Consider the following 13,289-nt stretch of genomic DNA (forward strand, 5'->3'; position numbering starts at 1 on the left):
TTGCAGAGTACTGGCTCTGTCACCCCTGGGAAAGCAAGGGGGGGCTGTGCTTTAAGTCATAAATTTAAAAATCATGGACTTGAGGGCTCAAAGGACCTTCAGATCAACCAGCCCTTTGTTCACTTCACCATTGAGGAACTTGAAGTTGCAAAAGATAAAGCAGGTTGTCCAGGCTTATCTAGGCGGTTCCAGGTAGGCTAAAGCTTGGCCCCTGGTCTCCTGCCTCCCAAACAGTTCACTCTGAATAGCCTTGCACATGCTCACCCGAGAAGAAGACTCCTCAGGTCTTGTGAGACGGTCATTCCAGGTCAGACCAGGGTGTGTGTGTGTGTGTGTGTAATTCACACACCGTGTTGGCTGAGGAGTGTGAGGTTGACAGCTGCCGCAGGTTTATGAGGAAGCTTTCCATACCCGGACTTTTGCAAAGTGAGACAACATGAGGTGAGAGTGGCTTACCACCTTTTCCTTTTGACTCTCTGACCCATCCACCGCACCTCATCCATCTCTCTGCACTTTGCTCAGAAGCATCTTGCCTCTCGCCTTTCTCTGTCCTGTTGTCTGATAAAGGGAGTGACCTGAGTCCTCTGTCCATAATCCTGCCACCAGTGTGGCTGGTGGGATGATGAACATGGCCCTTCCTCACCTCTTAGTGAAATGAAGGCTCTCCACCTCACCTTTCTTTTAAGCATTAGGTTCCAAAGGAATGTCATCTGCCCCCAATTCAGACCACTGTTAAATACATACCCCATCTAGACTATTAATTACTTCGTGTTCTTAATGGGCTCATTTTAAGAATAATTATTTTAACTTTGTCCAGGGTGATAAATGAGCATGAAATGCCATGGGTGTGTTAGTTTTTCTAAGCCGTGTGTAAATAGACTTACAACTATTAAAATTAAAAATTTTTATCCGTGCTCCGCCTAAAATCACCTTGTATCTGTAAACATTTCATTGAGAGAGTGAGATGCTGCTGAATTCAGTTAAGAAACAGCTTTTTTTCTCTCTTGAACTGTACAGTTAGTCTTTTTTGCCCCTTGGATACAGTTTTGGGCAAAACTGTATAAAACTTGCAAATAAAAAAAAAAAAAACCCTCTATTACTTTCAGTTCCAAGATCAGTTCAAGTGCAGTAGTTAAAATAGCCCCTCTAGCTTAATAGTGGAAATTCTGCACATCATCTCAAATTAAGCTCCTTTCCTTTTCCTCCTAAGTGTTGTTTTGCCTGAGAAGCCTGACAAGAAGGTGTGGCTTCCTCTCAGGGCTGGTTTCCAGCAGCCTACCCTCCCCGTGACCCCTTTGAACAGAGCCCTTCCCCGAAGACCCAGGGGGGCACATGTCTGTGTGGTCCACACCTGCACCAAGGGAAACAGTCCTCTGTCCCTTTGAGAAACCCTGGAAGCTCTGGCCATTCTGCAAGCAGGACCTGTTTCCCGATATCTCCTTCAAGGCATCCTCTCAGCCCAAGCTCCAGCCATGAGACGTTTCAGAGCTTGGATCTGGCACTAATCTGGGTGCCCCAGAAGTTCCCAGGGATGCATGTGAAGCTCTCCCGCTGGTCCCCTAGAGCCTTGCTCACCTGGTTAGCTAGAGGAGGGAAATGAGTCAACAGCTCCCCAGGGATGACCTCCCTCATCCCCTCTCAGGCTGTAGGGAGGTGGGCTGGCTCTCTTGGTTGCAGGCCTCTAGGGCCTCAGTTTCATTGTCAGGAAAAGCCCAGTGTTCACACCTGTCACACTGCTCATCAATGTGAATGTGATTCTCCAAATCCTTCTCTGGAAACCCAGAGGACAGTCTTGCCGAGTGGCCACCTCTCCTCTGCCTCTAGATGGCATCTGATTGTTGGCCACTGGCCTGAGCCATCAGGATCCCATCTCCTCTACTCTGGCAGGAGTGAATGAGACTCCCAGGTCACCTCCATTCAGTCCATAATTCGCCAGCCCCATGCAGGCTCTATAAAAAAACACAACCTCAGTTTTGCTAAGGCAGCCTCTTGGTTTTCTTTTCCTTCCATTGTGACACCGGAGGGGGTGGCAATGGTCTGTTTTCAACCTGTGGGCCTGTTTTCTGAGGGCAGTGGCATAGCTGGTGGGCTTTGTTGCTCTTGGCCCACAGCAATCAGCAGAGTGAGGGGCACCATTATCCCTAAGTGACTGCATTTGCATTGGCGGGGGGAGGGGGTTGTGAGAGAAGCCAGCTTTACAATTTGAAGACCTCCTCCCCTTCTCCAAGTAGAATGGAGAGTTCATTGTTTTCACAAACTGGCTGGCAGGTCCCCAGGGTCCTTTGAGAGGCATTTGTTAAATTGCAGAAAGCTCCAGTGCTAAGGCAGAGAAATCCCTGAAACCTGAAAGTGCTGGGAAAATGGGAAAGGATGCTAGCTAGCCAACTAGGGTTCAAACAGAAAGATCTGAGGGTGGGGTGGGCTTGGTTTCAGGTTGGGCAGTGAGGTGAAGGCTCGAAGCCCTCTTCAGACTCATTTCTAGCTTGTCCCATTTTACGGTCTGGGGGTAATGTGAGCACCATCTCTTTTTAAATAAAGATAAATATTTAAATAGCTTTTGTATACGTTTTACTCCCAAGTCTAACTCAGCACATACAGAAGGTGTCTAATATAATTTGGAAGTGATATTATCCAATATTTATAGATTATAGATCCACCAGCAATAATAGGGCCGATTGCTCTTTTCACATTAGCGATTCAGCCTCAGCATCTTTTGAATTTCTTCTGAGAAATCTTGGGAATCTCAGCCACCTAACTGGACAGTAGAGAATAAGTCAAGTACTGGTGAATAATCCCCCCTTTCACTCATTCTACATCCATTCTTTGCCCTCTGCCCAAAACTCAGCAGTAGGTACGTTCTAGAACCATTCATATCATACTTCAGTGTGGCATACATGCGACTACTCATCCATTGTGCTGAATGAATTATAGTTTATACCAGCGGAGGTCCAATCAAGAATAAGCGTAGAGCCCAGGACAGCAAAAGGAAGCAGATTCCCTTCTTTTTGTTGGCCTGGCCACAGACCAGGCTGGAGACAAGAGCACAAGGTTCCCCTTATTATTCCCACTGTAATTATTGAACATCCCTCTTTCTCCTTGAAAGGTCAGGATTTAGGGAGGAAGGGTCAGGGGTAGCCAGGCTTGGAGAATCTTAGCTTCCCAGAGTCTTCCAGAGCCCTAGGAGGCCCGAGTGAGGCACAAGCAAGGATCCCCGTCCGCACACACAGGCAACCCAACACACACCTTAACCTTGGGTGGTTACTTGCAATCAACCAACCAGGGACCTTAACATCTAATTATTGTGTAATGTAAGTTGTTTCTGCTTCACTGCTGAAATTCACAGAGATTTGCATTTCAGAACTTCTAATCTTGGAATAAAAGAATTTTTCATCCTGGTTGAATTTAGACTTCAGGAACAGGCGGATGAGGCAGGTTGTGTGAGTGTGTGCGTGTGTGTGTTTATGTCTCCCTCCCTGTCTCCTGTCCTTCTACCTCACAACTCCTGAAAGAGCTCGGTTATAAGGAAGATGACTCAACTATGAAATACATCGGGGATCCCTGGGTGGCTCAGCGGTTTAGCACCTGCCTTCGGCCCAGGGCATGATCCCGGGGTCCTGGGATTGAGTCCCGCATCGGGCTCCCTGCATGGAGCCTGCTTCTCCCTCTGCCTGTGTCTCTGCCTCTCTCTCTCTCTCTCTCTCTCTCTCTCTCTCTCTCTCTCTCTCTTTCTCTCTGTCTCTCTCATGAATAAATAAATAAAATCTTAAAAAATATATATAAAATACATCTTATAAGATCTGCAACTCCCGTTTTATTTTCATTAAAATATACCCTGAGGTAAAGTCACAGACCTTAAGCTCATTTACTGGGAGAAGGGTTTGTTGAGGAGGGACCTAGCTTCTGAAGCAGGGCGGGAAGATGGGCAGGACTGGGTAGGGGAGTCTCATCTCAAGGAGCCTGAGTTCCCTCTTCTCCAGGAGCCCACAAATGCGATGTGCTTCATGCATCTCTGTTTCCTCATCCAGGCCGGATGTGTTTCCTGAGCTCCTGCTCTGTGCCAGGCTCCCTGACAGGCCTCCTGCCTTTCATTAGTCCCCAGCCCTACAAGGTGGGCAGGCAATGACAGGGCAACCCAAAGAGGCCAAACAGGAAGTGGCTTCAAAGATAAACTGAGGCATATGGAAAAGCTTAAGAGTTTATTTGAACAAAAATCAGTTGGAGTGAGGCAGTGCCAAACCGGGAATAGTTAGGAGCACTGCCCTGGCAGGTGGGGGCACGGAGGACTTATAGAGGAGGTGTGGAAGCAAAGATATTTCATTGGTTGTGGCTGACAGCCTGGTGGGCCATTTGTGATGGGTCATTTGCAGCGTTTGGCTCTCATAACCTCGAGGTGTTAGCTTTATGTAGGCCACCGTAGCATGAGAGCCACCTCCGTCTGATGGCCTCCTTGTTTAATGAATTTAGCACAGCTAAAGGTGCGGACGAGGGGGCAGCTCCCTTCACCCGGGTGAACCCAGGCATTGCCAACTTGCAGAGAATGAATGGGGAGGAGTCCAGGAGAGGAAAGGAGGGAGGGCGGGCATTGGAGGCCAAGGTGGCTGCAGTGGAGATGTAGGTCAGTAGGCTGACACAAAGGAGGAGAGGGAAGTCTGTAGAAGCCCGCTCTGTGAAGGGTTTGCGTAGCCAAGTAGGTGGTCTCTCACTGCCGGGATGAGCCTTTGAAGACTTTGTATAGAGGGACAAAACCTTCAGTTTTGGAAACTAGCACTGAAAATGGTGGATTGAAGGCATGAGAGCCCCCAAACAGGGGCCTAGCCCAGGACCTCTAGAAAGCAAGGCCCGATGCAGATGCAAGTATTATTTGTTATAGGGGAAGGAGGTGCAAGCCCAGAACAGTTGGGGTGAGGAAGAGGGAAGAGAGGCCAGGGGAAATAGAGGTGATGTAGTGGAGCGCACAGTCACGCAGGCTCCAGACACCACAGCGTGGCCACTGCGCACCCGGCACTCCTGGAGGATTTCATTTTTTTTTTTTTTTTATGATAGTCACACACACACACACAGAGAGAGAGAGAGAGAGGGGGGCAGAGACACAGGCAGAGGGAGAAGCAGGCTCCATGCACCGGGAGCGCGACGTGGGATTCGATCCCGGGTCTCCAGGATCACACCCTGGACCAAAGGCAGGCGCCAAACCACTGCGCCACCCAGGGATCCCTCCTGGAGGATTTCAAAGGAGGAACTCCCGGCTTCTCCCTCTACCTGTGTCTCTGCCTCTCTCTCTGTGTTTCTCATGATTAAATAAATAAAACCTTTGGAATAAAAATAAAATAAAAGGGGGAACTTGACTTTGGTGTAGTCTGCAGAAGACAGAACGAGGGCAGTTTCATTTGCCCCGCCGCCTTCTGTGTCCTGCTTCTCAGGGGCCCTGGGAACTAGCGCCCTGCACTCCTGGGATGCTCTTCAGCGTTGCGGGCCCCGTGATGTCCCCCCAGCTCCCCGTGCGGCTTCTTCCTGGTGTGACAGTGCAGGGCAGCCTGGGTGGCATGAGCAGCGACGGAGAAAGCAGAGGAAGGGCAGGCAGTGAAGGGAATCTGAGAAGGTTCAGACAAGGAGCTCCGCTCAGAGACTGTCACCAGCTCAGGCAGGGCAGGTGGATGCAGCTGGAGATCTTGGTTCAGCCAAATGGACCAGTCCAACCCTGGGCTTTCGAGGAGTTGGGTCACAGTAGGGGTGTGTAAAGCGTTTCCTGGGTAGTTTGGGGCAAGGCAAACTCTATGGACTCGTGCTTCTTAAGGTATGCGATTCATCCCTGTGTGTCCATAAAACCACGAAGTAAACCAATCTCTGTGTTTGTAGGGGAGGAAGCGGAGGCCACCACATTAAAAATGATTAAAAATCCATGATGGTCAAAATAAAAATCCGGTCACTGTGTGCTTATTGGGACTCTTTCGGCTGAAAATGGTAAAACCCCAGCTTTCCTAGCTTTGGCCATGGCAAGGACTGGCCTACTCTGGGTACCCAGGGAAGGGCCGGGATGCCCCTGAGACATAACTGAAACAAACTGTGGGTCGAGACTCGGCCAGAACATGCACTGTCTCGCATTTAGTCTCTTCTAAGCAAAGACTTCATTCCGTTTTCTCTGTCTGGAGCTCGCCCTCCGTGTGACAGGACCTGTGCTTGCTGGGGTAGCATGGCTTTGCAGCTCACCTCTCGGACTCTGGAGAGGGGCTGGCCCTTCCGCACCTGTCAGCTCTTCCCAGGGAGGATGCCCCCTGGCTCAGCACTCACCAGGCGCTTTTCTTGGACCAGCGAACTCCAGGCAGGGCTGTATAATTCTTTCTTTTAAACACTGACAGGACAAGAACAAGGGTGGTGGAAAGGGAGGTGGGCGGGGGGTGGGGGTGACTGGGTGACGGGCACTGAGGGGGGCACTTGATGGGATGAGCACTGGGTGTTATGCTATATGTTGGCAAATTGAACTCCAATTAAAAAAAAAAAAAACACTGACAGGTCACCAGGTGCCATGTTGATGAGGGGAGTAAGGTCCAGGAGAAAGGGTGTATGTGTCTGCAGTGGGGAGCAGGGGTGTTGCTGGCGAGAAGAGTGTATAATATCCAGTGCAACCAAGAGCTCAGCATACTGACATTTGTCAAAGAACATTCTTCTACCCCCAGTTCACTGGCAAGGAAAAGAAAGGGCTTGTGGTTCTCCACTGGTGCCTTCTGCCCCTCCCCCGCTGTAGAATCGCACTAGTATTGCTTTAGATTGAATTGTTTCCCTAAAGCTCTCTATTCAAGCTCTGAATATCTTATGACCAGTTCTGAAAATGCACCTGCCTCCAGCTACAATCCTAACCAGCTGCTGAACGGCTTCTCCTTTGCTCCAGTATGTTCTCTTTTTTCCCTTTGCATCTCCCCTTTCCCCCCACCTCCAAATGAGTTTAGGTAGATTTGAATTTTAATCAGTCTGATTGGTGGTTTTTAATGGGAATTTAAATTGAACTAGAGGCCGTTGAACAGCGTTCTGGGGCTCCAAGTTGCTCAGCTGGGAGGTATTTCTCCAGCCTCCTCCCCCACCCCAGGGAGGGGGCTGCCTGGGTCTGACATTCCGCAGGAGACACTTCCGACTGCATCTCAATAACGTGTGGGTGATGGGGTTTGGGGAGTCAATAATTGTCTTTGATCTTGTCTCTTAGGTCAGAGAGGGATATGTTGGAAAACATCCTCATGCCTGCATGTCCGCCTCCCCATTTTTGTCCCTCCCATGGGTTGGGAAGAGCAGGCAGGGCCATGCTTACTTTAAGAAACATCAGCACCCTATTTCTTAAACACCAAAGATAGCAGTGTACATCGAAGAGAGAAGGGCATCCCTTGAACCTCTCTTGGTGCCCAGGACGGAGCCTTCCCATGAGATGCCAATCCAGTGGTGCCAGCTTTGAAGTCCTACAGACTGGTTTCTGTTTGTTCTTGATTGTGTGTATTTTAAATTTTTCTACTTTAATTATCTAATATATCAAATACCCACCACCCAGGTATATAGATGTTACTATTTTGTGATTTTTTAACAGGGAAATTGTATATTACACATACCATTAAAGCTCATCCACCTACCCCAAGCCCTCCCTGCCCCTCTGTCAGTAATCTGTATCCAGAAGGTGGAGTATGTCATCCTCATGCATAGTTTTGTACTTCACTACAAATTTCTGTGTGTAAGAACATTGTCTGTAGGCATAATACTGCTTTGTGTGGTTCAAAAGTGATGGTGAGCCATAGAGCCATATAGATTGTACTGTGGTCGGTCCCAAAGCTGCTGCTCACTTGGAGAAATCTTGGACAAGCTGCATCATCTTTTTGAGCCACAGGGAGATGTTTTGAGATACCAGTTGTTTTAATCCTGGCCCAATCAAGGTGAGCAAGGATCAGGGCCTTGAGAGGAGACAGATTTGATATTATGGAGGCAGAATCAGTAGGGCTTTGTGCCTAATTTGATGTGTGGAACGACAAGGGTGATTCTGGTACAGGTACCTTATTGATCTGGTGCAGATTCCTGCCAGTCACAGTGATGAGAAGCACATAGGGTGATGCTGATCTGGGAACAGAGGATGATGGATTCCCTTTTTGACCTGTTGAGTTGGAAGTGCCTGTAGCACACCAAGATAGAGTGTGCTAGGTTCGGGAGGCAGTTGGACGTTTGAACCTGAAATTCAGGCAGTAGCCCTAAGCTGGAGTTGGCTCTTGGATTCCTGTAGCACCCAGGGAGCATTACCTTTGAGAAGGGAGGCAGCCCAGTGTGAGTGGTTCCTGTGCCCCTTCCCCTGAAATCTGTGATGTGACTCACCCTCACCAGATCCTGGCAGTACTCTTGACAAGTGGCAACAAGAGACCCAGGGTGAATCACCCAGTCGTCATGTCAGCTTCAAAGGTTAGAGTTATGTTGGAAACATTTGTTTTCCTCTAATAACCTGTTTGATTTTCTCACTCATGAAATTACATAAATTTTCTCTGAAGGTAATTCTTACTTTCAGACTTGACCAGGCTTTCATATTAATAAATTCACAAACGTTATTATTGGCCCTTGTGTGTGTGTGTGTGTGTATATATATATATATATATAACACATACTTCTTTTTATTTGCCTGAGGTTGCCCCCTTGCTATATTTCAAGGAGCCGCCACCTCTTCTGGGACTGATGGCAATACGTGTGTTGTAACCTGTGTATCGTCACTCCCCAGGCATTTGGTCTGGGAGTCCTAATCCTGTCTGTCTGTAGTGAGTATTCTCCAGCACAGGAACCACCCAATGGGTGGACCATCCTCTGTTCTGTCACTCACCATAGATCTAGTCCAAGGACCTTTGGTCCATCTTCACTAGTTAGCAGCTGGCTTTTTCACAGGGAAATGTCTCTTTTTGTTTAAAGGAGAGATGCCTGCCCTGTCCCTGAACAAAACCCAACAAGGTGGACCAACAGGCCTCCTTTTGGATGGTAGGAATCCACCCAGAGTAGGTCAGGCAAAAGGTTGGGGGTACAATAGGGGAGAGTTTGGGAAGATGCTATTATTGTTGGAAGGATCCAGAAAGATCTGGGAAATTTGGGATAGAGAACAGCTGTGGATGGAGCAGGACCCAGAATACCTCTGGGGCCAGTTTTTCTCTCTTTGGTATCTCTGAGCTTTCTTTTCTCACTCGCTCCTTCCGTGGTCTTTCCTCCTCCTTCTCTCCCTCCCATGGCCCTGTTCTCTGTCTTGCTTGGAGGGATAATGTGTAGGTCTCACTCACTCCCTGGGTCCCTCTTATTACCAGCTGTCTCGGTCTCCCCTTGTCCTCCTTTCAACTCTCACCTGGCACTCTTTCCACCTCCACCCCCCAAAACTGGCAGCTGGCTTCCTGAGAACTTGTATCTGGCTCAGCATTACCCAGACTCCAACACCAAGCGACCTCTCTGCTCTATAGCCCACAGCCTTCTGGCAGAAATCTCCCTGTGTACAGCCTTCTGAGCTCCTGAGAGAGGGTCTGATTGGCTCAGCTCATCCTCCTGAGCCTGGCCATTCTGTCCCAGGCTCCTGGCCAGCCTAGAGGTGGGTCCCCCTCGGGTCAGACACACTCCAGGCCAGCCAGCGGTGGCAGGGGACCAAGGTTACAGAATTCCCTCCCTATCTACCAGGGACTGTGGGTGGGGATGGAGTCCCTGAGAAGGGGATTTTTTGGGACAGGAACTACCAGGTACCTCTGGCTCAAAACCTATGTCCTAGAACCCCCCTCCCCAATTAATATATATCAGGGAGGTGATCCTGAATTTGACTCAAGCTATGAATGGGAAGTCAGGGTTTATAAACTGTTTCTAGTCACCTCTGCAGTAATTCAAGGGTGTACATCTCTGAAGTGATGAATTTAGCATCTTCCAGCCATACCAAACATGGCATGAAATTAAACTTTCAGTCCAAGTATTCATTTTATTCATGGGTCCATTTAGGCACAGACTTGGTTGATTCTGAACAAAATCATCTTGGTGCATAAGATGGAGAATGGGAACGAGGCTGTTTTTTCAGCCATGAAGACTTCTAATATGTGATTTGAAACATGCATCCCACAGAATGGAGAGTCCTTTCTCACATTCTCCACCAGGGTAGCTCGTGGCCAAGGCCAGGCCCTGCAGCGGGCTCAGAACACTGCGAAGAGGCAGGCAAGCAGGCAAGCGCTGCCTCCCTCCCTGCAGCAGAGCCCCTTCCCCTTCTCTGAGCCCTGTGGCTGCTGGTGCCACACCCCTACATCCCTTGTGGTCTTTAGTCACGGAACTGGCTATTAATACATTTTCCTGGAGTGTGTGAAAACAGGCTTAGTATGAGAAAAAAAAACTTGTCCCACTTTCATACAACTGGAAAACATTACAGAACTTGAATCTTTCAAATTTCAAAAAAAAAAAAAGTAAAGAAAAAGCAACCTACAAAATCCAGCTTGTGCTACTTAGTCACACAAACGCGAAGAGGAAGGGAAAGTGAGTCGCTTCCGCTTCACAGGTGGTTTTGATTTAGAAAATGTGCCTCAAAATTCAGTACAGAAAAGAGGTTTTGTTTTGCTTCTAATAAAAATAAAGCTACTTTTGAATGGCTCAGGGTTCATCAGGGTTGCACATTTAATCTTTTTTCCATTTTTGTCTACCTGGATATGCTCATTATCTCACCAGCTGCCGAGTCAATCAGTGTATATTGTGGGAAACTCTCAATCTCCCCCTGATCCCAAGTCGGTGGGATCCAGTTCTGACAACATGCGTTAATCATCACTAGAAATACTGGCAAGAGCTGGGGATGTTTGCATTCCTTGGGGACAGCTTAGCATCTCCAGATAAATATTCCAGTCCAACTGACTGCCTTCTCTGGGCTTTCCTTCCCCAAACTTCCTCCCCCATAAGGCACAGGAGCCAAATGCAAAGTGTTGGGTCCCTGGTAACTTACAAAGCGAGGATAATACTTTAAAACAATTGGCCTTGAGCTGTCGTTGGATATTCAGTAATATATTGCTGCATAATATGTTCCTTCTTGCAGAATTGTACAGCGGCACTATGACTATGTTTGCCCTCAAAATCCAGTCAGATTACTTTTGAAAGAAATAATACGGGTTGGATTGGCGAATTCCTACAATCTCCATATTAAGAGCTCTGTCTCCGTGGCCTCCAGCTATGAGGCAGGTTGTTACAAGAATGAAAAGAAAAAAAGAAATGCCCTCCCTTTGTGTCTCCTCTTTAGAATAAGAAAATCTATTTGGACATTATTCACACGTACATGGAAGTACACGCGACTGTTTATGGCTCCAGCACGAAAAATATTCCCAGTTACGTGAAAAACCACGGTATCCTCAGTGGACGAGACCTGCAATTTCTCCTCCGAGAAACCAAGGTAGGTCTTGAGTGATGCTGTAAAAATCCATCAGCGATGTTGTTCACAGTTTGTTTCTGTTGGTGTTGCGGATGGGATCAGAATCTCTCATGCTGTCTTTGCAATGTTAAAGTGGCTCGTTGGGTCGTTTCTGGGCAGTGGTTTTCTAGATCAGCTGTAGCTTAAGAGTTAATTGCGGAAAGTTTAACACTTATTTAAAACTGATTTTAAGTCTAAAATTATTTTAAAACTTATTTACCAAAGACCTACGCTGTGCCAGGCATCAAGTGAGGGGCTGGGGATACAGTGGCAAACAGAAAAGGGAAGGCCTTGTCTCAAGGGTCAGGCCCTTGTGATAACTTAGCAGCTTTCCCAGCAAGCCTGGGCTACTTGGCTCCCCCACCTCCCTAAGGGCACCATTCAAGGAATCGGCCCCCCACCTGGCTTTTCCTCACACCTTCTCATTCAAAAAGTTTGTACTGGACACGGAAGAAGTTCAGATGGTAGAAGGGTAGAAGCCCTTCAGGCTCAAGCAGGAAAAGCTCTGTGAAAGACATAGGAGGTGAACGATGGGCAGGGTGTGGACGCACCTGGCACTCAGGGGAGACGGGGGAGAGTCACAGGGTGGGGGCAGAGAAGACACATTCAGGGGAGAGCCACAAAGCCGCTCAGCTGCTCTATTGCTGGGAAATAGTGAGAGGAAACATTTGATAAGGGGCTGAGGGGCCAGTTGTCACGGGCGTAGACAGACTTCAGACCCCATGGTCTAGGTAACTAGGGGAGCCCCCAATGGAGAACTGTATTTTGGTGGCATGATGAAGGCATTCTTTTGACCTAGTGCCTATAATTCTTCTGTAAAAGTACAAAATGACATTAGAGGACTTGCAAGTAGACCAAGTTTGGCTTTGAAGAGCCATTCAGGGGGCAAGGGATATCAGAGTGAAGAAAACAAGTGTGATCCTTTCCTTAAAGCACAGGGCAGCTTATCTTCACGGGACAGTGGATATTTCTGTTCAGGGCCCTGACTGGTGGGGAGTCTTCATTTTTAAGGTAGGGAGAAGGCTGAGTGGGTGAGAGGCTCTGTGGCTTACCAGTGATTTCTCATCATTGTGTGATATATGGATTTGGGCAAGTGTGTTCACATATGCTTTCCTGTTTAATTCTCATAACAGCCCAAAGAGGTAGCTAGAGAAGGTACTGTTGTTAACTTCATTTTAAACAGGAAAAAGAAAAATAAATAAATAAACAGGAAAAAGTAGGCTAGAGTGTTTGGCTTGCCCACAGTCACTTACTTTGTCTGGGAGGTGACCCTTACTCATGATTTTTTTTTTATTTTAATTTTAATTTTAATTTATTTATTTTGCAAATTAAAGCTCTGCTAGGCCCTTAAGGTACCATCCTTATGAATAAACACCCAAACTGGAGAACACTGAATGGACACTCACCAGCCAACAAAATATCTAGCTCCTTTCTGCCTCAGTTTCTCCATATGTGAATATATTTTATCATTTCTACCTCCAAGTCATTTGGTGATTCCATGAATAAAATAATTGGATAAATTATCTCCTTAGCCAGAGATCTGGTTTGTATTAATTAAGATCTCATTTCCTCGCAAGATCATATGTAGTCCAATGACTATTTGTGGCAATCCAGGAGTGAAGCGTGTTCCCCAGCTTGCACTCTCGGCTTTCCGTTCTTTTTCTGTCTCAGGATGACATTTTAGAATCGTTAGAATGTCCGGGCCCTTTAGTGGCAATGCTATTTTTGCCATTTGCCTCATTTTACTTTTCCCCACATCAGATGGTAGAAAAAGCTCAAGCTCCTTTAAAATTACATTTGGCAGCGCTGGTTTTCAACAGCGTGTCATTACTGTCTCGCGCACTCCTATTAACCCAGCTCGTGAATGTCTTACTCAGCCTTGGAA

At 47.6% G+C, this 13,289-nt stretch overlaps 1 protein-coding gene across 7 annotated transcripts in view; it reads left to right on the forward strand.

The window, feature by feature from the left end:
- The window catches only part of MGAT5 (alpha-1,6-mannosylglycoprotein 6-beta-N-acetylglucosaminyltransferase), a 338,877-nt gene that overhangs the window by 280,570 nt on the left and 45,018 nt on the right, over positions 1 to 13,289 (forward strand). For all 7 annotated transcript variants that reach the window (XM_038565049.1, XM_038565050.1, XM_038565053.1 and 4 more), the window contains one exon: positions 11,237 to 11,386. In XM_038565049.1, coding sequence (XP_038420977.1) covers positions 11,237 to 11,386 — 150 coding nt within the window. The remainder of the gene's footprint in view (positions 1 to 11,236; positions 11,387 to 13,289) is intronic.

This window comes from Canis lupus, chromosome 19 (genome assembly GCF_011100685.1).
Source record: "Canis lupus familiaris isolate Mischka breed German Shepherd chromosome 19, alternate assembly UU_Cfam_GSD_1.0, whole genome shotgun sequence".
NCBI lineage: Eukaryota > Metazoa > Chordata > Mammalia > Carnivora > Canidae > Canis > Canis lupus.